The 23,264-nt window shown below is 45.7% G+C and overlaps 1 protein-coding gene across 1 annotated transcript in view; it reads right to left on the minus strand.

Moving 5' to 3' along the window:
* The window catches only part of CNTNAP2 (contactin associated protein 2), a gene marked incomplete at its 5' end in the record, with an annotated part of 1,430,381 nt that overhangs the window by 22,609 nt on the left and 1,384,508 nt on the right, over positions 1 to 23,264 (minus strand). The window contains one exon of the mRNA XM_083378276.1: positions 8,633 to 8,863. Within this exon, the coding sequence (XP_083234402.1) occupies positions 8,633 to 8,863 (231 nt within the window). The remainder of the gene's footprint in view (positions 1 to 8,632; positions 8,864 to 23,264) is intronic.

Genomic DNA, 23,264 nt, shown 5'->3' on the forward strand with positions numbered 1-23,264 from the left:
AGGAGGGGAAAGAGGACTAACCCCTGAGGGACTCCACAAATGAGAGATCTCAGGGCGGACCTCTGTCTTCCTGTCAACACCGACTGTGAGCAGCCCAGGAGGTAGGAGGAGAACCACTATAAAACAGTGCCCCCCACTCCCAACCCCCTGAGACGCTACAGTAGGATACCATGGTCGATGATATCAAAAGCCACTGAGAGATCTAATAGGACTAGGACAGAGGAACAACCCCTGTCCCAAGCCCGCCAGAGATCATTCACCAGCACGACCAATGCCGTCTCCGTGCTGTACCCGGGCCTGGAACCCAATTGGTACGGGTCAAGATAATCAGTTTCCTCCAGGAACAGAGGGAGCTGATGCGCCACCACATTCTCGACAATCTTTGCTAAGAAGCAAAGGTTGGAGACAGGACAATAGTTATTCAAAATCGCTGGGTCCGGGGCAGGCTTCTTGAGGAGGGGCCTCACCACCGCCTCTTTCGAGGCGGCAGGGAAAACACCCTCTCTCAAAGAAGCAGCTATTACTGCCTGGAACCATCCTTGTGTCTCATCCTGGGCTGCATAAACCAGCCAGGAGGGGCATGGGTCCAATAAACAGGTGGTAGAGCTCAGCCTCCTCATGATCCTGTCCACCTCATCAGGGGTCACAGGATCGAACTCGGTCCAGATAACACTCTCAGGACCGCTCGATTCCTCCATGTCAGACTCTGTCCATTCAGAGTCCAAGCTGGCCCGAATCTAAGTGATTTTATTTGCCAGATGATGACTAAACTCCTCGGTCCGCCCCTGCAAGGGCTCCTCCCTCTCCTCCTGATGAAGGAGGGAGCAAGTCACCCGAAACGGGGCGGCTGGGCGATTATCTGCGGATGCGAAGAGGGCAGAGAAGTAATTAGACTTTGCCGTCCTCATCGCAGCGAGATAAGACCTTATAAAGGTTCTTAATCACAATCGCTCAGGTTCAGACTGGCTGGATCTCCAACAGCTCTCTAGACCCCGTCTCCGACACTTCATCTCCTGGAGCTCCAGAGAAAACCATGGAGCCCACCAGGATCTGCACTGGATTAGGGGTCGCAAGGGGACAACATGGTCGAGCGCCTCAGTGGCAGTCCTTTCCCAGGCATCCACCAAGGCATCAGCCGAGCTGTGAGTGGGGGAGATAGGTATAGACCCAAGTGCCATCTGGAACCGATCCGGTTCCATTAGGCGCCTGGTGCAGAACCACCTGGTTGGTTCCGCAGCCCAGCAGTGGGGGGTGACATAATGGAAGACCAGCCGCAGGAGATAATGATTGGACCATGACAGGGGGACAACAGTTGGTGAGCCCCCTCCCAGATCATCCAACCACTGCCCAGATAAAAAAACCAGGTCAAGAGTGTGACCCCCCCATGAGTCGGACCCTGAATTACTTGGGTCAGGTCCATGGCCATCATGGAGGCCATGAACTCCTGGGCTAACTCTGATGACCCTCCCAGGGAAGGCAGGTTGAAGTCGCCCAGAACTATGAGTCTGGGAAACTCCACCATCAACCCTGAGAGGGTGTCGAGCAGCTCGGGCAGGACCGTTGCCACACAGCTAGGCATCAGGTATGTTAGCAACAGGCCCAACTGAGCCCGAGGGCCACATCTCAGGAGGAGGGACTCACTCCCGCCTATCTGTACAATAGTGGTCTCCCACGGACATAAGGTCTCCCTTATAACCACTGCCACCCCACCACCCCTGCCCTGAGCCCACGGCCGGTGCAGCACACAGAAACCTGGAGGGCACAACTCAATCAGAGGGACACCGCCCTCTGGGCCCAACCAGGTCTCTGTAATGCATGCCAGATCCACGTGTTCCTCCTCGATCAAATCCCGGATGAGGGGAACCTTGTTCACAACGGATCTGGCATTAAAATACACAAGCATGAGCTCAGGGTCCTGATCCCCCTCACCCCCAGTTAAAAGGTACCAACCAGAGTTAACCAATTTATTAAAAATGGGAAAAGAGAATAACCCTAAACCCAGTCAGCCATTGAGCTGGACCCTTGAATGTCAAGCGGCATTTAAAAACCTAAAAAGACTTTGTGGAAGAATCCCTGTTAAGGCCCCCAAATCCAGAAAAGCCTTTTGTAATACAAGCAGATGCTAGTGATGTCGTAGTGGGGGCAATATTGCTACAAACATATGAGAAAGGGGGAGTTAAAACTATGTGCGCATACTTCTCAGAAGCCATCAGATACTGAGACAAGATGGGCTGTATGGGAAAAAGAAGCATTTGTGGTCTTCTGAGTTCATGTAATACAGAGACAATTCCTGGAGGGTAGTAAAATCCCATTTGAAGTGTGGAGGGAAAATTTTGTTAGCTGATGCCCTTTCATGAATGCCTCAATACAAAAGAACAAAAGAAGTGATAAATTCTATAATCACTTCCATCCAGCTTGCTGCACCAGCACGAGGGATTCAGTGAAAGGGAAAACCATCCTGGTTAACCTTAGATCCTCTAAGGCAGAAATTTAAGGAGGCTATGGAACAAGATAGCTGGTTTCAAATCCATTAAAATGATCTTATGATAAAAAATGTCTGGCATGGAAGGGATTCAAAGTCTATGTCCTGGATAGCCAAAGGACTTTGGTGTTAAGCCAAACACATGATGCAAAATCTGCTGAACATTTTGGGTTTGTAAAAACTCTTCATCTTGTGAAAAAACAATTTTAGTGACCAAAAATGAAAAAGGATATAAAAGACTATGTGGCTAGTTGTTCGGTTTGTGTGTCCATGAAGTGGTTGCCTGGGAAAATCCCAGGTTTATTACAACCAGTGGCTGACCCTAAAAGACTCTGGGAAGAAATAGCACTGGATTTCATAACAGAATTACCGGAGAGTGATGGAAATACTGTAATATAGACAGTCATTGATTTATTTTCAAAAGAAGCACACTTCATAGCTTGTCCAAAGCTTCCCTCGGCTACGAGGTTAGCAAGATGTTTGTGCAGCATATTTACAGGCTGCATGTAGTGCCTTACCAAGTCATATCAGACCAAGGGGTACAATTCACCACAAGATTTTGGAGAGAGTTCATCCAATCAATAGGATTTCACAAGGTCTCAGTTCTGGTTTTCATCCATGTACCAATAATGGTGTGTCTGAATGCACAAATGCAGTGATAGAACAATACATAAGATACTATATAAATTATCAACAGAATGATTGGACAGACTTATTGCCATTTGTTGAAGTAGCATACAATAATGCAGTACACAGCAGTACTGTTTTTTCACCTTTTAAAGATCAACCAACACCACAACCTGTACCACTCCAGAAAAATATGGAAATTGTCCCCTCCAGAGTAGAAGACAGAAGCAGCAAAACCCTAAGCTGAGCTCCTCCCTGCTCAACAGCCTGCTTCAAATGTGGAAAAGAGGGTTATTATGCCATGGACTGCCTCAGCAAACCTCCGGCCAAAAGAGAGGACTTTTGTTTTTGCATGGTAGTGACTGGTCACAGGCTTGTGGATTCTCTGCAACCCCGCAGCTAATTTCGCCCTGCCAGGGGACCATAAATGGGTCTAAGTCACCCCAGAGAGGTGGCAAAGAAAGAAGGGTGCTCCAGTGATTTTGTAATGGTGGCAGCCATTCCGTTCAACTTGGGGAAAGTCTTTAAACCCAACAGGAGAAAGGCTGGCTGTATTGCATTGACCAGCCCAACCTACTAGCAACCAAATTCCAAAAGTACTAACCACCACAACTGTGAACAGCATGCTTGAAACTGAGTGAGGAATTTAATCTTATTTTTTTCTGTTCTACATTTAATTTCCTGGAAAAGATCCCCAAGAAGCAAAATACCTCTGAAAGGGGGATTTCTGCCACATCCTTAAACTAATGGATGTGATGAATTAATCTTTTTATGAAGGATCAAAATATATGGAAGTGCAATAAATATAAAACCTGAAATTGAAAATTTAAATCTGGATAAATTTAAAATTGTTGAATGGTTAAGACTCTCATTTTAAAGATAATTGTTCATTTTGGAAATTGAAAAACAAATAGCTACTGACACCTAGTGGTGGATTAAGACCACAACAGCTATGACCTTAATATAAGACTTGGCAAAACCTGGAAAAAGCTAATCTGTGTTTGTGACCTTCAAAGTTTTAACAGCAAAGAACAGCTGTGGCAAAAAAGACAATCATCTGGGCTGTAGACAAAGAGAGAATTTAATTTTCAGGAAAAAAAAATCTTTTTTGAACTATTTGGATTACAAATATCTATTTAATTGGGACTCTAAAGCAGAGAAAAGAAAGGAAGAGAAAAACAAATTCTTGGCCATCATGGATCATAGACACGTAGAAAGAACATATCAAGTAAACATAAATACTTCATAGGAGGAGATATATAGTATACTCCAACTAATTCAAATAACAATGACTTTAAACCACAAAGAAATCCAAAATAACTTTGAAAATATAAATCAATCTATTTCCAAGTTAACTTTACAAGAAAAAAATTCCCAAAAAACAACAACAGAGAAGTAGCAGATAAAACAGATAAATGGATATAGAATTGAGAATAGAGACTTAAACTTAACAAAACAAGGAAACATGATTTAATCCTAGTGGGAAAAAATTCAGAAGAATTGGAAAAAACAACTTATCCCTTAAGACTACAAAATAAATCTGAGGATTGGATAAAATGGACTGTAGAGATGTCAGGAACATCAGAGAGAAAGGAAATGATAAGAGAAGCAGAGAGAAAGAAAAATATTTTCAATAAACATGGAAAGGCAGAAGCCCCGTACAAAGACATTTCACCTGATTTAGTTTTTATATCTACAGTAACATTTACAAACATATGGAGAAACCTTTTGATTCAGCAAAATACATTGATTAAGAAAGATACTGGGCAAAGGAAAAAGACTAAAGTGGAAACTAAGAAAATAGATGATGGGACTTGCCAGAGAGAATACTTAAAAAAGAAACATTTGTTTGAACATGGTTAAAGAAATAGAAAAGATTTGGAATATATATGTCATTCTAAGAAGGATGAATTCCCTAAATAATATAGTATGCTTTTTTCCCTTTTTGATTGAAAAAAAAAACCAATTGTGCCAGTGGGAAAAAGAATTTGATAGTATCCAAGAGAAAGATTTTACAAAGGAATATAAGAAGGAAGATACAAAACAATCAAGAGAAGTTGAAAACAAACATACAGTTCTCATACAGTTCATGAAATACAGAAATAAAATAATATATAATTGAGAGACTGTGTACTTCAATCCTGAGCACTGCTATACCATGTAATACAGCATACAATTTTTTCCAAACTATAAATTGAAAAGATAAAGCTTAGATATATGTTTTCATGAACAAAAAGATACTTTCTGAGATTATTTTTATTTTTTTTATTTTTTTATTTATTTTAATTCCATTTATATCCCGCCCTTCTCTGAAGACTCAGGGCGGCTTACAAGCTTAGCAGTAGCCTTCATTCTATGTATATGCTTGCTTATTAGGGCTTTCACACACACCCCAAGCGGCATTATTACAAAGTCAGCTTAATTGCCCCCAACAATCTGGGTCCTCATTTTACCTACCTCGGAAGGATGGAAGGCTGAGTCAACCTTGAGCCTGGTGGGATGCGAACCTGCACTAATTGCAGGCAGCTGGTGTTACTTAAGGAGGCATTAGCCCACTGCTCCACCAAGGCTCTTATTATTATCAAAGGCTACTCCTTTTTCAAGTAGATAGGTCTTGGAGATGGTTGACCTGGTGTAAAGAACAAATCAGTCACAATACTACGTGTTTGGGTTTGTGATGCTCTTAACAATAAGAAAAAGAATGATATGCCCTCCTGAGAGCCTTTGGAAAGCTTTTGTCTTCTACAAACTTTCTGTTTATAGAAGATATAATAAAGGACTTCATCATGGCCTTTGTTATATATTACATCTTTCAGTGTTGGTCAAAGTATTTTGCTGGCAGAAATGCCATATATTCTCTTCTATTTGTTCTTCCTGGAGCAGGTACATTTATCAATGGGTGGGATGAAGTAAACAAACTCTACTTTGGTTTCAGGTCTAACTGCTAAGGAAAAGGATGGTTCAACTGCTATTTCCAGTTTAAAAAGATCACATAAGAAATGATGTGAAAAGATACTTTCCGAGATTATCAAAGGGTACTCCTTTTTCAAGTAGATAGGTCTTGGAGATGGTTTGACCTGGATTAAAGAAATATCTTATTTTTTTAGTCTAGTCTAAAAGATTAATGCTACATCTGTTTTATGACAGAGATGATGTATAATTGCTTCCATTCTGTGGTCAGTCCAAAACTTTGTGGGTTTTTTTTTCAGAACTGAACTCCAAGGAAAACAATTCTGGAGCTAAAGAATACAAATTGCCCATGAACCTTCTTTCTATGTCTCTGGTTTGTGATTTAAAAGATCCATTATTAATATCAAATCTGCAATGAATTTGCCTGAAGCCATCTTGTTCATTTTCGGTTGCCACATAATTGGGGGGAGGAGGTTTGGGAGGTTTTATGCTAGCCTAAACAATTCTATGTCCTGTGGAAACCAAGGTCATTTCTGTTCCCTCAGCTGGGGGTTGAGACTAATGTCAGAAAGCCTAGCAAACTATTCTATGGGAAATGTAGCTGATTGCATAGATTTGGGGTGGGAATTTTAACTTTGTAATACTGTTGCTTTTGGAGGGAACTTTTTGTCTTGGTTACACTTTTGATCATGCCGATACTTTGTAGCCAATAAGCATGTTCTTAGAGGAAAACTAAAGCCTCGGAGTTCTGCTTTAATTGGTCTCATCTATCAGAACCATGACAATTAATTTATGAATAAAGAAGTTAAAATTACTATGGCACTTTTTAAAAAAAACACCTGAAGTATGACACCTGGGAGTAAGACTCGGGGAATAACCAATTTTGAATTCACTGTTATGCACACCAGGCACTGAAACTCTCATTGCTTGTCTTTATCATAGTCACTATGAATTTAAATCATGGCTGATTATGTTTACAGATAATCCCCAATTTATGGCAATTGGGACTGGGATTTCAGTTGTAAGTTGTGACAGTGATAAGTCAAGGCATTCACACTGCACCTAATTTTACAGCCATTTTGGGGTGGTCATTACAAATTGCATTTTCTTCCCAAAATGGCAAAAAATGCAAACAAATTGGCAAAAAATGTTGCATATTGCATTTGTATAACTATGCTGTTGTCACTCATGAATGTTAGTTGGTTGTCTAGCACCTGAAATGTGGTCATGTGACTTTAAGGCATGTGTGGCACAAGATTTTATGTTGCCTGGAAATGCTTTATAGGCTATAATATGGACCCTCTCTGAGGCCACCATAAATAAACTGTTCTAGGTTGAGGACTATCTGCAATTTATTTGGAAGACAATATTAGATCATTTTGTTTCATTAATAATTAGCAGTCTTTCTTTTTCTTATTTTGATTTTCTTGAAGTAGTACATCTAGCAGATCCTTATACTATAACCTTACAACAAAATAGAAGTTAAAGGGTGGACAAATAATGTTTTTCCCAATTGTAGATGTATATAGTTTGGGGTATACTAGCACTTTTTGAATCATTAAATAGTCAAAGAATACATACATAATGTTGATGTGCAAATATATAGACATAAACATAAACTTATCCCTAAGATGTACACTAAATAATGCAAATATTTTAGAAGCAACCAGAAGTTATCAGCCTTAATCTCAGTTTTTGCAATAAAAAGACTGCATGAAAAAAAACTTCTTCCTAGCATTATTCCCATGCTATGGCAGGCTCAAATAACTTCTAGATAAAGTTATAAAATAATTAAATTTAAAGGAAAATAAGTTGAAGAGAGTAGTCTTATTATTGAGTAGTATTATTATGTCAATAGTATGAAAAGTCACCATGATAACAGAGCAAAATTATCAATAATGAATGATTAACAGCTAGCACACAAGATAATGTTTTAGGTAATTATTTGTCATTTCAGCAAAGTAACAATGATGTTAACTCTACAAATATCTGTTTCAGTCCCTAACTGTCAAGAAAACAAAGATACTTTATGGATCAAAACTGTGCAGTATATGGAAGCAACCAGTGGTGGGATTCAGCTGGTTCACACCACTTCAGCAGAACCAGTAGCTAATTTTTTCTTGTCCAGGCCCAGAATAGACTTCTGGAAGCAGCATCCACACAGAGAACCAATTGTTCACATATTTGAGTCCCACCACTGGAAGCAACTGTAAAATATTCTCATTAGTAATAAGCATCCACCGATTCTTCATTTCACAAATAAAATAAAGGCATGTGAATTCCAAAGTGCTAATATCCAGTTTGACCCTAATTTCAATAATGGATTTCATTGGAAATGGAAATGTCACCTATATACTTGCTAGAACACATACCCATGTTTAGGCAAAATTCTTATGTATTTGTCAGTTCTTTTATTAGTTCCTTTCATTCCTTTGACAAAAGTAAAAAAAATGTTTATGAGGAGGCAGTAGTTAAAAGTTTTACTGCTTAGTACTCAGAAAACTCTGAAAAATAAAAGCAATAATAAACTGGGAAAAACTGTATTTTTTATAAGCAGTCCTGGATCTTAAAAAAATATTGAATGTTTCTGCTAACATGTCATTCCCACTGTACCTGAATCTGGATGCCAAGGGTCTGTTGTAGAAGACATTGGTTGGATGGTTTGTGGATTTGCTCCGCAGTTGGATTCTACAAGTTCTCCTTCTATGTAAATGTGAGAGGAGATATTGGTCTGTCTCAAGGCTGCCTTGAGTGGAGTAATCTGATTGAACTGCACACGTGACAGACAACCAGAAAATCCTGGTGTGTTATATTTATCTATGTCTTCATCAATCTTTCCAAATTCTAAAAGGAAAAAACAAAAAACAGAAATGAGTTTGTAATAATTTGTCTAGCACAGAAGCTTCATTGGTACTAGGAACTTGCAAAGATATTGTTTGTGAATGCAGTCAAAATACTTTCTATCTCTTGGAATTTACCTTACTATAAGCCCAAGAATGAATCATTCTACATAGAAGTGTCAAACTGCTAGCCCGTGGGCCGGATGTGTCACGCCAAAATCGTGCCTATCCTATTGCCACCAATGGGAAAAAAGTCACGATATGTAACAATCTTGCTTTGTTCTTTTTATCTATATATATTTTTTTTATTTTTGAACATAGCATATATGCCTTAAAATGTAGAAAGATTTATCTTCTATCAAACAAGATAAATGCAAAACATAAAAATAATTAAAAGGAACTTTTAGATGTAATGCTTTAAATAGTAATCAATTGACATTATAACTGTCTCCAAATTTATTGAACTTTATATAAATGACTATTCCCCAATTTCATGTATTTAGAATATAATTTTCCCTTAGGTTTATAGTATTTATTCCTGAAGAAAGAAAGCTGCAATTTTTTAAAAACCAAAAGTTTGTTTCATTTTTATTTTTAAAAAGTTTGGATTGCAGATATTTACAAAGGATAATTTCACTCCTAAAGCAAATCAGTTGATGTGACTGCCTTTGCTACAATGATTGATCATGCATAGGAGATTTAAAATATGCAACAAACTATATTGCCCAGCTTGTTTAGGTCCCTGAGGCATCATTATGCAGCAACAATTTTCATGATTGGCAAAAGCAGAGAGACTATATGGATGACAATTGGAAAACTGTCTCGAACACAGACTTGTTTTTCTCATTTGTATCCAGTAAAGAATGTGCTAATGGGATTTTCTCATTTAAAACAGCAAGCATACAAAGAGAACAATCCATCAGACTAAATTCATTCTTAATTAAATCAAAACCATACTATAAAGGCTCTTCTTCATAGTTGAATTAAAATACTACACATCAATTCGTGAGCCAGCAGCAATCTAACAGCAGAACATTCACTATAGTGATGTCTATTCTGCTTATGTCCGATCCTGTTTACCTTAAACCTGGCAAGATTCTGCTAAATTGAATCAGGCTGATAGAATGTGATGTTAAGGGTTACAACCTATCATTAATGTGTTAAGAAAGTGCTCCTGAAGAGAGGATGGTTCTGATTTTCATAGCCTTGAAGAAGCTGGTAAAAATTTTGTTTCTGTGAGCTCTTTGTGGAGTCACTTGTGCAAATATTTGTTCTTTTTTATTATGTTATCAAATAAACCCTTTGCTATGGCTTTTGTGCCATAAAGCACAATTATAAAATACATAGGTTGTAATTATTAAAAAAGTGTTAAAACAAGCAATAAAATTATATAAAATGTATTATTATATTAACTATAGTTATAATACAAATAACAGTGAACAAAATTTGTGCCATAGGATGTATATAACAAATAATGAAGCAGCCTGGAAAGATATCTCAGGATTCTGGTCAGATAGAAGTAGTGACCGATAGCAATAGCAATAGCACTTAGACTAATATACAGCTTCACAGTGCTTTACAGCCCTCTCTAAATGGTTTACAGAGTGAGCATATTGCAGGTCCTGGGTCCTCATTTTACCGATCTTGGAAGGATGAAAGCCTGCAATACTGCATTGTAACCACTGTGCCCCCATGGCTCAAATAGGCATGGTGCTCCCTACCAGATACTTCAGGGGTGTCAAACTTAATTTCACTGAGGGCCGCATGAGCATTGTGGTTGCCCTCGGGGGGGGCTGGGTGGGTGTGGCCAGGGTGGGTGCAGCCTACTGGGTGGGTGTGGCTGGAGTGCATGTGGCCTACTGGGTGGGCATGGCCAGCTCTACATTGTTCGGGTCAAGGGTGCCTATGGGGGCCTGGGCAGGAGTGGGATAGATCTGAGGGTCTCTGGCAGGAGATCGGACTGGGGCAAGTGCCAAGGCATGGTCCACTGGAGGAGCCTCACTTTTCTTCTCAGGTCATGCAGCGGGGGGCTGGATGGTGGCGCAATGGTCAAATGCCCAGCCCAGCCCTCAAGCACCTGCGGCACTAAGCCCAGCCCCACTTCCCCAAGGGGGTGCCCAGCTGCACTTACCTCCTCTTCAAGGCTGCTGCTGCTGTGCTTGCTTTCCTTAGCCAGGTTGCTCATGATGGGAAAAGTCAAGAGGGAGGCCAACTCCCTCTCCATGTGAGGAGACCTAGCTTTGTATCCAAAGCTTCCTTAGCAATAGGATGGGAGACCCCCCAGGATAGACCAGGAGGAGGGGGCAAGGGGATGGTGAAAGGGCAGCAGGGCAGGACTAAGGCAGGATTTCCCTCAGACCCTCCCTTTCCTTCCTTCCTTCCTTCCTTCCTTCCTTCCTTCCTTCCTTCCTTCCTTCCTTCCTTCCTTCCTTCCTTCCTTCCTTCCTTCCTTCCCTCCTAAGAACAGTGGTGGAAAAATATTTGAGATGAGGGAAGGAGAAAAACAGGCAAGAAACACAGTTGGGGAAGTGTCATCCTCATGAGGAATGAAGAAATGCATCATCGCCTGGAAGTGGCCAGCAAATGGCCCTTGCCTACTTCACATATCTGGCTTGGTGGGCTCTGGGGGAGGGGATGCCATGAGCAGCATGAGAGCTGATGTTACCTGCACAATGCTGCCCAGCCCCTAGCCTGCCCAGTTTTGGCAGGCAGCGGGCTGCTCTTCTCACAGTGCTGAGAGGCTGAGCCAGGTGGCATGAATCTGAAGAGAAGCACAATGCTGCCCAGCCCCTAGCCTGCCCAAACTAGGCAGGGCCATGTGCTGGCCACTTCCAGGTGATGGTGCATTTTTTCATTCCTCACAAAGGGTGATACCTCCCCAGCACACACCCAGGGGGCAGGGCCAATGCAGCAGGGGCCGATCCCTTGCTGTTTCCAAATGGCCTTATGGAGCTAATACTGAATGTATTTCAGCATAGATGACCACCACGAAATTGTACATTGGCTCCCGGCCAGCCTCGGACGGGCCAAGGCAGCGGGGGCCATTCCCTCACTGTTTCCAGGATGGCTTTGCGGGCCACATGAAACCACTTCGTGGGTCGGATCCGGCCCCCGGGCCTTGTGTTTGACATGTCTGAGATAGTTCATTATTGTATCATTATTACATTTCCAGCTCTGCATTTTGCCTAAAGAATATTTCAAGATGAAGAGAAGAATGTATCATTTTGTGATTGATACTTCAAGTTTGTACACACAGTGAGTGATGTTTCCTGGTGCTTCTAATTGTAGTCTTTCAGGGAAGGATGTCAAAATCCAAAACAGCATTAATATTCCGTCTCCCGACTTCTTTTGTCCTTTCCTTACAGGAGCAGAAAAATTAAACTTTAAAGCAACTAACGTTTCATGCTCAGAAAATACAGCCCTTCCTTTTCCACCACTTGTTCTCATCTCTATTATCAATCAGCACACCATCTCACCCAGTGGTGGGATTCAGCTGGTTTGCACCGGTTTGGTAGAACCGATACCTTTTTTGTTTTTTGAGTTTGGTGAACCGGTTATGATAAATCTATGTTTTCCAGAAAAATTCTGGTTTTTATTCAACTTCCTTTCAGGTGGGAAAAAAATACCCTTCCCAAAAGTCCAAGGGAGGAGTGATGAAAACCAAATGGAGGCATGATGCCTTCTATCATGTCAATCAGGCAAAAACTAGTTGGTCCTTGTCAGAGGTAGAATGGAATGGAACAGAACAGAACAGAACAGAATAGAGAAGGAAGGGACCTTGGAGGTCTTCTAATCCAGCTCCCTGCTCAAGCAGGAGGACCTATACCATCTCAGACAAATGACTGTCTAGCCTCTTTTAAAAAATCTCCAGTAATGGAGCATCCATGATTTCTGGGGGCAAGCTGTTCCACAGGTTAATTGTCCTCATTGTCAGGAAGTTTCTCCTTAATTCCAGGTTGCTTCTCTCTTTGATCAGGTTCCAACCATTGTTTCTTGTCCTGCCCTCTGGTGCTTTGGAGAATAATGTGACCCCCTCTTCTTTGTGGCAGCCCCTCAAATACTGGAATACTGCTATCATGTCTCCCCTATTTCTTCTTTTCTTTAGACTAACCAAACCCAAGTCCTGCAACCGTTCTTTGTATGTTTTAGTCTCCAGGACTTTGATCATCTTAGTTGCTCTTCTCTGAATTTTTTCCAAACTCTCAGCATCCTTTTTTGTGATATGGTGACCAAAATTGGCTGCAGTATTCAAGGTGTGGTCTTGTGGTATCCCACTGCTTACTTCTTTCCATGTGGATGTAGTGCCATTGAGGACTACTCATTCAGTATGGTTTGCCAGCTACAGATCCATGTGATGGTGATGTTGTCTATTCTACCTTTTTCTAGCTTACCAAGGAGTAGGTTGTGGTTTACTTTATCAAATGCTTTACTGAAGTCTAAGTATGCTACGTCCACTGTGTTTCGCTGGTCTATTAGTTTAGTCACTTTGTTGAAGAATGAAATAAGATTGGTTTGGCATGATCTGTTTTTAACAAACCTGTACTGGCTACTAATTATAACTTTGTTTGCTTCTAGTTGTTCGCAGATCTGTTTTTGGATTATCTTTTCTAGGATCTTCCCAGGTATTGATGTTAAACTGATTGGTTTATAGTTTATTGGGTCTGCTTTTTTCCTTTCTTGAAGATGGGAACCACATCAGCCATTTCCCAATCCTCAGATACTTCCCCAATGCTCCAGGATTTATGAAAGATGTGGTGCAATGGTTCTGAGATGACATCTGCCAGCTCCTTCAGAACTCTGGGATGTAATCTGTCGAGCCCCAGTGATTTATGTTCGTTAACATCGGATAGGTGTTCTCTTACCATTTTTTTGCTTATTTTAATTTTTGTTTCTAATTTGTCTTCTGCAGTGGTTTTTTTTTGTATGTTGGGCTGTAGTTTCTTTTTGTGTGAAGACTGATGCAAAGTATGAGTTAAGCAGCTCTGCTTTCTCCCTGTTGCCTGTTATTTCCTTGCCATTTTCTCTCTTTAGTGGACCTACAATTTCCTTGACTTTTTTCTTGTTGTTAATATAGACGTTTCAGCTCTCTAGTTTCCCGATTGGTGCATACAGGGAAGGGGACAAGGCACCAAGTATTAGCTGTGGTTGTGGCTTTGGAACTTTTTCCTGTCTAACTATACAGAGCGCAACTGTATAGTGGTGAGACCCCTTCTCAAGAAGCCTGCTTTGGACCCGGCTGTTTTAAACAACTATCGTCCAGTCTCCAACCTTCGCTTTTTGGCGAAGGTTGTTGAGAGTGTGGTGGCGCATCAGCTCCCTCTGTTCCTGGAGGAAACTGATTATCTGGACCCGTACCAATCGGGTTTCAGGCCCGGACACAGCACGGAGACGGCATTGGTCGCGCTGGTGAATGATCTCTGGAGGGCAAGGGATAGGGGTTGCTCCTCTGTCCTGGTCCTATTAGATCTCTCAGCGGCTTTCGATACCATTGACCATGGTATCCTGCTGCGGCGTCTCAGGGGGTTGGGAGTGGGAGGCACCGTTTTACGGTGGTTCTCCTCCTACCTCCAGGGCCGCTCGCAGTCGTTGATGGGAGGGCAGAGATCCGCCCCGAGGCCTCTCATTTGTGGAGTCCCTCAGGGGTCGGTTCTCTCGCCTCTCCTGTTCAACATCTATATGAAGCCGCTGGGCAAGATCATTTGTGGTTTCGGGGTGGGGTATCATCAGTACGCTGATGATACCCAACTTTTTCTTTCCACCCCGAACCAACCCAGTGATGCCCTCGCTGTGATGTCCCGGTGCCTGGAGGCGGTTCAGGTCTGGATGGGGAGAAACAGGCTTCGTCTCAATCCCGCCAAGACTGAGTGGCTGTGCATATCGGCATCTCGGGCTAACCAGACTATTCCACCTCTAACAATGGGGGGTGAGGTGTTACCCCCCGTTGATAGGGCTCGCAACTTGGGCGTCCTCCTGGATTCACGACTCAATTTTGAAGATCACATAGGAGCCGTGACCAGGGGGGCTTTTGCACAGGTTCGCCTGGTGCACCAGTTGCGTCCCTATCTGGACCGAGACGCCCTACGCACACTTACTCATGCGCTCATGACCTCCTGTTTGGACTACTGTAACGCTCTCTACATGGGGCTGCCCTTGAAGACCACTCGGAGGCTTCAACTGGTGCAGAATGCGGCCGCGCGAGTTGTAATGGGGGGTCTCCCGATACTCCCATGTAACACCTCTACTCCGTGAGCTGCATTGGCTTCCGGTTGCCCTCCGGGTGAAATTCAAGGTGCTGGTTATCACCTATAAAGCCCTACATGGCCTGGGTCCGGGGTATTTGAGGGAACACCTGCTGCCGGCATCAAATGCCCTTCGCCCAGTGCGCTCCCACAGGGAGGGTCTGCTCAGGGTCCCACCGGTAAGAGATTGCCGGCTGGTGACACCCAGGGATAGGGCCTTCTCAGTGGGGGCACCTGCCCTCTGGAACCAGCTGCCAGTGGAGCTGAGGACAGCCCCCGACCTCCGATCATTCCACCGGGGCCTGAAGACCTGGCTCTTTGAGCTCTCGGGCCCAGGCTTAGGAGAAATTTATTTTAATCGGGGTTTTTTAATTGCACAGGGTTAGTTTAATCTTTTTAAAATTGGTTTTTAATTTTTGTATTGCTGGTTTTTAACTCCCTGTAAACCGCCCTGAGTCCTCAGGGAAAGGGCGGTATATAAATGTAATAAAATAAAATAAATAAATAAACTAATGATGAGTGGGAAAGGTCTTAAAGGGTTCTGTGATTTCATGCATTAAACTGTATTTTTTGTAGCAGAATGGGCTTTCCTATTTTATACCAAGACCCAGGGCTTTTTTTCCTCATAGAACACTCAGAACGGCGTTCCGGCACCATTTTTTTTGCAAAAAAAAAAAAAAGAAGCTCCCTCTATTGCCTTTCCTAAGCCTATTGCAGGGCTAGGCAATCTTGGCTCTTTTTTATGACTCGTGGACTTCAACTCCCAGAAATCCTGAGCCAGTCATGCTGAGGGGAAAGGGAGATGTTTCCAAGCTGAGCCATGCTTGCTTGGGAATTCTGGGAGTTGAAGTCCTTGAGTCATAAAAGAGGCAAGGTTGCCTACCCCTGAACTAGAGGAGGACATTAAAATTATTTACAAGGTTACTTCTTTAGTAACTAAACTTTTAGAATCTAAAGCAGCTAATTCAAAAAAGCCAACAGGAAAGAACCTCACATTTTTCATCTGCTTCTGTCTTTTGGAAGGTAAAATTAGATAACAAAATAATCTATTTCTTATGTTAACATCTCTGCAATGATGATTTCATAAAGGTAACAGGAAAGAAATGAGAAACATTTTTCTCAATGTAATATGTCTAATTTAGCTGATGCTAGAAAAAATAGTATCTTATGTACTATTTTGTACTATTGAACACTATTTTGAATCTAACCATTTATTACAACTAAACCACTTTAAATTAAACAATTCTTAAGAATGAAATATTCTTAATTTGGAGTTTACTTTTACTGTTTGGACTGTTGTGTGTTTTGAAGAATAGATTATTTAGAATCTAGTTATGTTGCACTTCAGTCTTTAAATAATTAACCTAGTATATACATAACAATATATGATGTTTTCCATGGTGAGCTTAACATCAATAACAACATTTATTAAAAAGGCTAAAATAATTTATGGTGGTATTATCTGTACATTAAAATTTTGTTTAATCACAATCTTTCACTTTTCACATTCTGGACAAGCAGTGGTCATGTATTCTAGCAAAAATGTTACATATGTGCATAAGTGTAGTCAGTAGCATGTGCCTTTTTAAAAATATCAAACATGCAAAGAAACAAAAATAAGTCCAAAATATCTGTATTACATCCAGAAATACCAACTTTGCAAGCAATATTTCTCATCCATAACTATGGCACCCTAAGGATACCTGCATACATGCAAATGCTTCTCTGCAATCAGTAACACAGCAGGGATTGCTTTATCCTTCCAGTAACATATGCCTAAAATCAGTTTATTGCATTTGGCAATTGTACTAAAAAAAATCTCATTGTCTACCAATATAATTCTTTTAATTTGAAATCAAGTGAAAAATTGATTTAAATTATTTTATTAAAACAAATTAATGGCGATTCTTTTATAAGAAGTTGCCTCAAACAAAATGAGTTTGACATGCCTGCTCTAGATAATTGAATGCTCCAAAATAAATTCTAGACCAGGCCTGTACATGCAGCCTGCCAAGCACCCTTGGACACAGCACAGACATATTTTTTTTAAAAAAAGTAATAAAACCACCACCACTGCCCTAAAAGTCATGTTGCCTAGTGTCTCCATGGCTTACCATGACCATGAGCTCCAACACTGTAGATGCTCCTCTAGTCACCAAATCATTGATTAGCCGACCAGCATTCCCTTGCAGACCACAAAGATTTTTAATTTATCAGTGTGGGCCTTTCCCTTCTACAAGTTGCACAGACCTTTTGTAGATTTTCCTCTTGCCTTTCCGAGTTAACTCCTTGGTCTGTCACTGAGCAAGAATTGACTTTGTAGGGAAGCATATAATCATTTGATGTATATTAATATATGTTCTACCTTTATTTACTGATTATATAATATTTGCATGCAATCCACATGGGACGCGGTGGCTCAGTGGGATAGGATGCTGAGCTTGTCGATCAGAAGGTCGGCAGTTTGGCGGGTCGAATCCGGAGTGCCGCGTAGCAGAGTGAGCGCCTGCTATTCGTCCTAGCTTCTGCCAACCTAGCAGTTCAAAAGCACGTAAAAATGCAAGTAGAAAAATAGGGACCACTATGGTGGGAAGGTAACAGCGTTCCGTGCGCCTTTGGAATCTAGTCATGCCGGCCACATGACCATGGAGACATCCTCGGATGAGCGCTGGCTCTTCGGCTTTGAAACAGAGATGAGCACCGGCCCCTAGAGTTGAAAACGACTAGCACGCACGTGTGGGGGAACCTTTACCTTATGCAATCCACATGGCGAGGTTTGGGGTAACTTACAATAGAAAAAATATATATATTTAAAATCATAAGATTAAAACATAAAAGCAGGGCTTTTTTTCTCATTGAACGCTCTGAATGGCGTTCCAGCACCTTTTTTTTGCACACACAAAAAAAGCTTTTGCACAAGCTATGCTACTCCCTCCCTCCCACAAACTATGCTACTCGAAAGCCAATAGGAATTGCTGCTGAGCACGCCAAAAGACCTGGCCAGCAAAGTTGCACGGGCAAGTTGTCTGCAGCCAAGGTGACTTGGCAGGAAGTTTGCATCCCTCTCTGCTGCCCAACTCCACCATCTCAACTAGGTAAGTAAGAGAGGACAAGGAGTGGGAGGTGGGTTCTGCAGAGTCCATGTGCACTCCTTCCTTGTGCTCACCTGTGTCAGCCAGGCTGGTGGCCTACCCAGTGCTGGACCTGCACCACTGTCGCCTCGCCCTGACCACCTAAGTGGCTGCCCTGCATCGCCTGGCCCGCCATGTCTCTGCCACCTGCCCCACGTAGCCCCGCTATATAGAGCAGGCCCCACTGCTCCCACTGCAGCTACACCGGCTCTGGCTCTGGGGGGCAGCCCGCCACCAACACCCCTCATGCCCGTGACTGCAGCAGTGCCGCCCCCCAACCCCCTGCCTCCTGCGCTCGCCAAAATGAGAGTTCTGGCACCTTTCTTTTTTAGAAAAAAAGCCCTGCCAAGACCTATGATTTAAATTTAAACAGCAGAATTTCAATTTCATATATCAAACCTTAGCTTAGTGTTTTAATATAATAAGCATTGTTTAAGTGACAGGTGCTATTTCAAACGGCAGCAGTTCCATGGCAGCAACCTGTGATTTCATATAGCAAATGCTTATTTAGTTAAGCAATTTTGTCATGTTATGGAGTAAACTGTTATAAGTAGCAGAGATTTCATAAGCTGTTATTCCAGAAACATTGGTTTTAGCCCATAGATATGTACCGTATATACTTGAGTATAAGCCGAATTTTTCAGCCCACTTTTTGGGCTGAAAAATTCCACTTCGGCTTATACTCCAGTCAACAAAAAAAACTTACCGAGGACTTGTGCGCGGCCGAGGCTTTGGTGCTTCCGGGATCGCCCGCACCTCTCCCAAGCCACCGCCGTCCGAGACCTGCCGAAGTTTGGGGAGGTTTGGGGAGGTGCGCGCGCACCTCCCCAAACTCCACGCCTTGCCTGCCTGCTTCTTTCCGCAGCGGAAAGAAGCAGGCAGGCAGGGCGCGGAGGAACGGAGACTTGCCGACGTTTGGGGAGGTTTGGGCGCCTCCCCAAACCTCGGCAGGTCTCCGTTCCTCCGCGCAGACCTGCCGACGTTTGGGGAGGTTTGGGCGCCTCCCCAAACCTCCCCAAACCTCGGCAGGTCTCCGTTCCTCCTGCCGACCTTTGGGGAGGTTTGGGCGCCTCCCCAAACCTCCCCAAACCTCGGCAGGTCTCCGTTCCTCCTGCCGACCTTTGGGGAGGTTTGGGCGCCTCCCCAAACCTCGGCAGGTCTCCGTTCCTCCGCGCAGACCTGCCGACGTTTGGGAAGGTTTGGGCGCCTCCCCAAACCTCCCCAGGTCTCCGTTCCTGTTTGGGGAGGTTTGGGCGCCTCCCCAAACCTCCCCAAACCTCGGCAGGTCTCCGTTCCTGTTTGGGGAGGTTTGGGCGCCTCCCCAAACGTCCCCAAACCTCGGCAGGTCTCCGTTCCTGTTTGGGGAGCTTTGGGCGCCTCCCCAAACCTCCCCAAACCTCGGCAGGTCTCCGTTCCTCCGCGCAGACCTGCCGACCTTTGGGGAGGTTTGGGCGCCTCCCCAAACCTCCCCAAACCTCGGCAGGTCTCCGTTCCTCCGCGCAGACCTGCCGACCTTTGGGGAGGTTTGGGCGCCTCCCCAAACGTCCCCAAACCTCGGCAGGTCTCCGTTCCTGTTTGGGGAGGTTTGGGCGCCTCCCCAAACCTCCCCAAACCTCGGCAGGTCTCCGTTCCTCCGTGCAGACCTGCCGACCTTTGGGGAGGTTTGGGCGCCTCCCCAAACGTCCCCAAACCTCGGCAGGTCTCCGTTCCTGTTTGGGGAGGTTTGGGCGCCTCCCCAAACCTCCCCAAACCTCGGCAGGTCTCCGTTCCTCCGTGCAGACCTGCCGACCTTTGGGGAGGTTTGGGCGCCTCCCCAAACGTCCCCAAACCTCGGCAGGTCTCCGTTCCTGTTTGGGGAGGTTTGGGCGCCTCCCCAAACCTCCCCAAACCTCGGCAGGTCTCCGTTCCTCCGTGCAGACCTGCCGACCTTTGGGGAGGTTTGGGCGCCTCCCCAAACGTCCCCAAACCTCGGCAGGTCTCCGTTCCTGTTTGGGGAGGTTTGGGCGCCTCCCCAAACCTCCCCAAACCTCGGCAGGTCTCCGTTCCTCCGCGCAGACCTGCCGACCTTTGGGGAGGTTTGGGCGCCTCCCCAAACGTCCCCAAACCTCGGCAGGTCTCCGTTCCTGTTTGGGGAGGTTTGGGCGCCTCCCCAAACGTCCCCAAACCTCGGCAGGTCTCCGTTCCTCCGCGCAGACCTGCCGACCTTTGGGGAGGTTTGGGCGCCTCCCCAAACGTCCCCAAACCTCGGCAGGTCTCCGTTCCTGTTTGGGGAGGTTTGGGCGCCTCCCCAAACGTCCCCAAACCTCGGCAGGTCTCCGTTCCTGTTTGGGGAGGTTTGGGCGCCTCCCCAAACCTCCCCAAACCTCGGCAGGTCTCCGTTCCTCCGCGCAGACCTGCCGACCTTTGGGGAGGTTTGGGCGCCTCCCCAAACGTCCCCAAACCTCGGCAGGTCTCCGTTCCTGTTTGGGGAGGTTTGGGCGCCTCCCCAAACGTCCCCAAACCTCGGCAGGTCTCCGTTCCTCCGCGCAGACCTGCCGACCTTTGGGGAGGTTTGGGCGCCTCCCCAAACGTCCCCAAACCTCGGCAGGTCTCCGTTCCTGTTTGGGGAGGTTTGGGCGCCTCCCCAAACGTCCCCAAACCTCGGCAGGTCTCCGTTCCTCCGCGCAGACCTGCCGACCTTTGGGGAGGTTTGGGCGCCTCCCCAAACGTCCCCAAACCTCGGCAGGTCTCCGTTCCTGTTTGGGGAGGTTTGGGCGCCTCCCCAAACGTCCCCAAACCTCGGCAGGTCTCCGTTCCTGTTTGGGGAGGTTTGGGCGCCTCCCCAAACCTCCCCAAACCTCGGCAGGTCTCCGTTCCTCCGCGCAGACCTGCCGACCTTTGGGGAGGTTTGGGCGCCTCCCCAAACGTCCCCAAACCTCGGCAGGTCTCCGTTCCTGTTTGGGGAGGTTTGGGCGCCTCCCCAAACGTCCCCAAACCTCGGCAGGTCTCCGTTCCTCCGCGCAGACCTGCCGACCTTTGGGGAGGTTTGGGCGCCTCCCCAAACGTCCCCAAACCTCGGCAGGTCTCCGTTCCTGTTTGGGGAGGTTTGGGCGCCTCCCCAAACGTCCCCAAACCTCGGCAGGTCTCCGTTCCTCCGCGCAGACCTGCCGACCTTTGGGGAGGTTTGGGCGCCTCCCCAAACCTCCCCAAACCTCGGCAGGTCTCCGTTCTTCCTGCCGACCTTTGGGGAGGTTTGGGCGCCTCCCCAAACCTCCCCAAACCTCGGCAGGTCTGCGCGGAGGAACGGAGACCTGCCGAGGTTTGGGGAGGTTTGGGGATGTTTGGGGAGGCGCCCAAACCTCCCCAAACAGGAACGGAGACCTGCCGAGGTTTGGGGACGTTTGGGGAGGCGCCCAAACCTCCCCAAACAGGAACGGAGACCTGCCGAGGTTTGGGGACGTTTGGGGAGGCGCCCAAACCTCCCCAAAGGTCGGCAGGTCTGCGCGGAGGAACGGAGACCTGCCGAGGTTTGGGGACGTTTGGGGAGGCGCCCAAACCTCCCCAAACAGGAACGGAGACCTGCCGAGGTTTGGGGACGTTTGGGGAGGCGCCCAAACCTCCCCAAAGGTCGGCAGGTCTGCGCGGAGGAACGGAGACCTGCCGAGGTTTGGGGACGTTTGGGGAGGCGCCCAAACCTCCCCAAACAGGAACGGAGACCTGCCGAGGTTTGGGGACGTTTGGGGAGGCGCCCAAACCTCCCCAAAGGTCGGCAGGTCTGCGCGGAGGAACGGAGACCTGCCGAGGTTTGGGGACGTTTGGGGAGGCGCCCAAACCTCCCCAAACAGGAACGGAGACCTGCCGAGGTTTGGGGACGTTTGGGGAGGCGCCCAAACCTCCCCAAAGGTCGGCAGGTCTGCGCGGAGGAACGGAGACCTGCCGAGGTTTGGGGACGTTTGGGGAGGCGCCCAAACCTCCCCAAAGGTCGGCAGGTCTGCGCGGAGGAACGGAGACCTGCCGAGGTTTGGGGACGTTTGGGGAGGCGCCCAAACCTCCCCAAACAGGAACGGAGACCTGGGGAGGTTTGGGGAGGCGCCCAAACCTTCCCAAACGTCGGCAGGTCTGCGCGGAGGAACGGAGACCTGCCGAGGTTTGGGGAGGCGCCCAAACCTCCCCAAAGGTCGGCAGGAGGAACGGAGACCTGCCGAGGTTTGGGGAGGTTTGGGGAGGCGCCCAAACCTCCCCAAAGGTCCGCAGGTCTGCGCGGAGGAACGGAGACCTGCCGAGGTTTGGGGAGGCGCCCAAACCTCCCCAAAGGTCGGCAGGAGGAACGGAGACCTGCCGAGGTTTGGGGAGGCGCCCAAACCTCCCCAAAGGTCGGCAGGTCTGCGCGGAGGAACGGAGACCTGCCGAGGTTTGGGGAGGTTTGGGGAGGCGCCCAAACCTCCCCAAAGGTCGGCAGGAGGAACGGAGACCTGCCGAGGTTTGGGGAGGCGCCCAAACCTCCCCAAAGGTCGGCAGGAGGAACGGAGACCTGCCGACGAGCCGCGGCCACACAGGGTATTCCTGTGTATTCAGGCTTGCAAAATGGCGGATCGAGCCTCTGCTGGCGGCAGAGGCTTGCAGAACGGCGGATCGGCTTATACTCGAGTCAATAACTTTTTCCAGTTTTTGGGGGTGAAATTGGGGGTCTCGGCTTATACTCGAGTCGGCTTATACTCAAGTATATACGGTAATTGCATATACTAAACACTGATTTTGTCAGAGATAACTTCTATACAGGTAGTCCTCAACTTACCACTATTCATTTAGTGACCAGCATTGAAAAAAGTAACTTATGACCAGTTTTCATAGTTCTGATGTGTTGCCATGTAACTTCCATTGTTGATACTTTATATTTTTTCTTTTTTCTTTTATGCTCTGTGATTATATATTCTTTTGTTCCCTTATATATTTGTCCTTTATTCTTGAAATAGAATAAAGGGCAGAGAACCGGTTGTTAAATTATTTGAATCCCATTATTGCTCTCCCTCCTCTGGATTTGAATCTTGTTCATAAT

This window comes from Vipera ursinii (assembly GCF_947247035.1).
Source record: "Vipera ursinii genome assembly, chromosome: Z".
NCBI lineage: Eukaryota > Metazoa > Chordata > Lepidosauria > Squamata > Viperidae > Vipera > Vipera ursinii.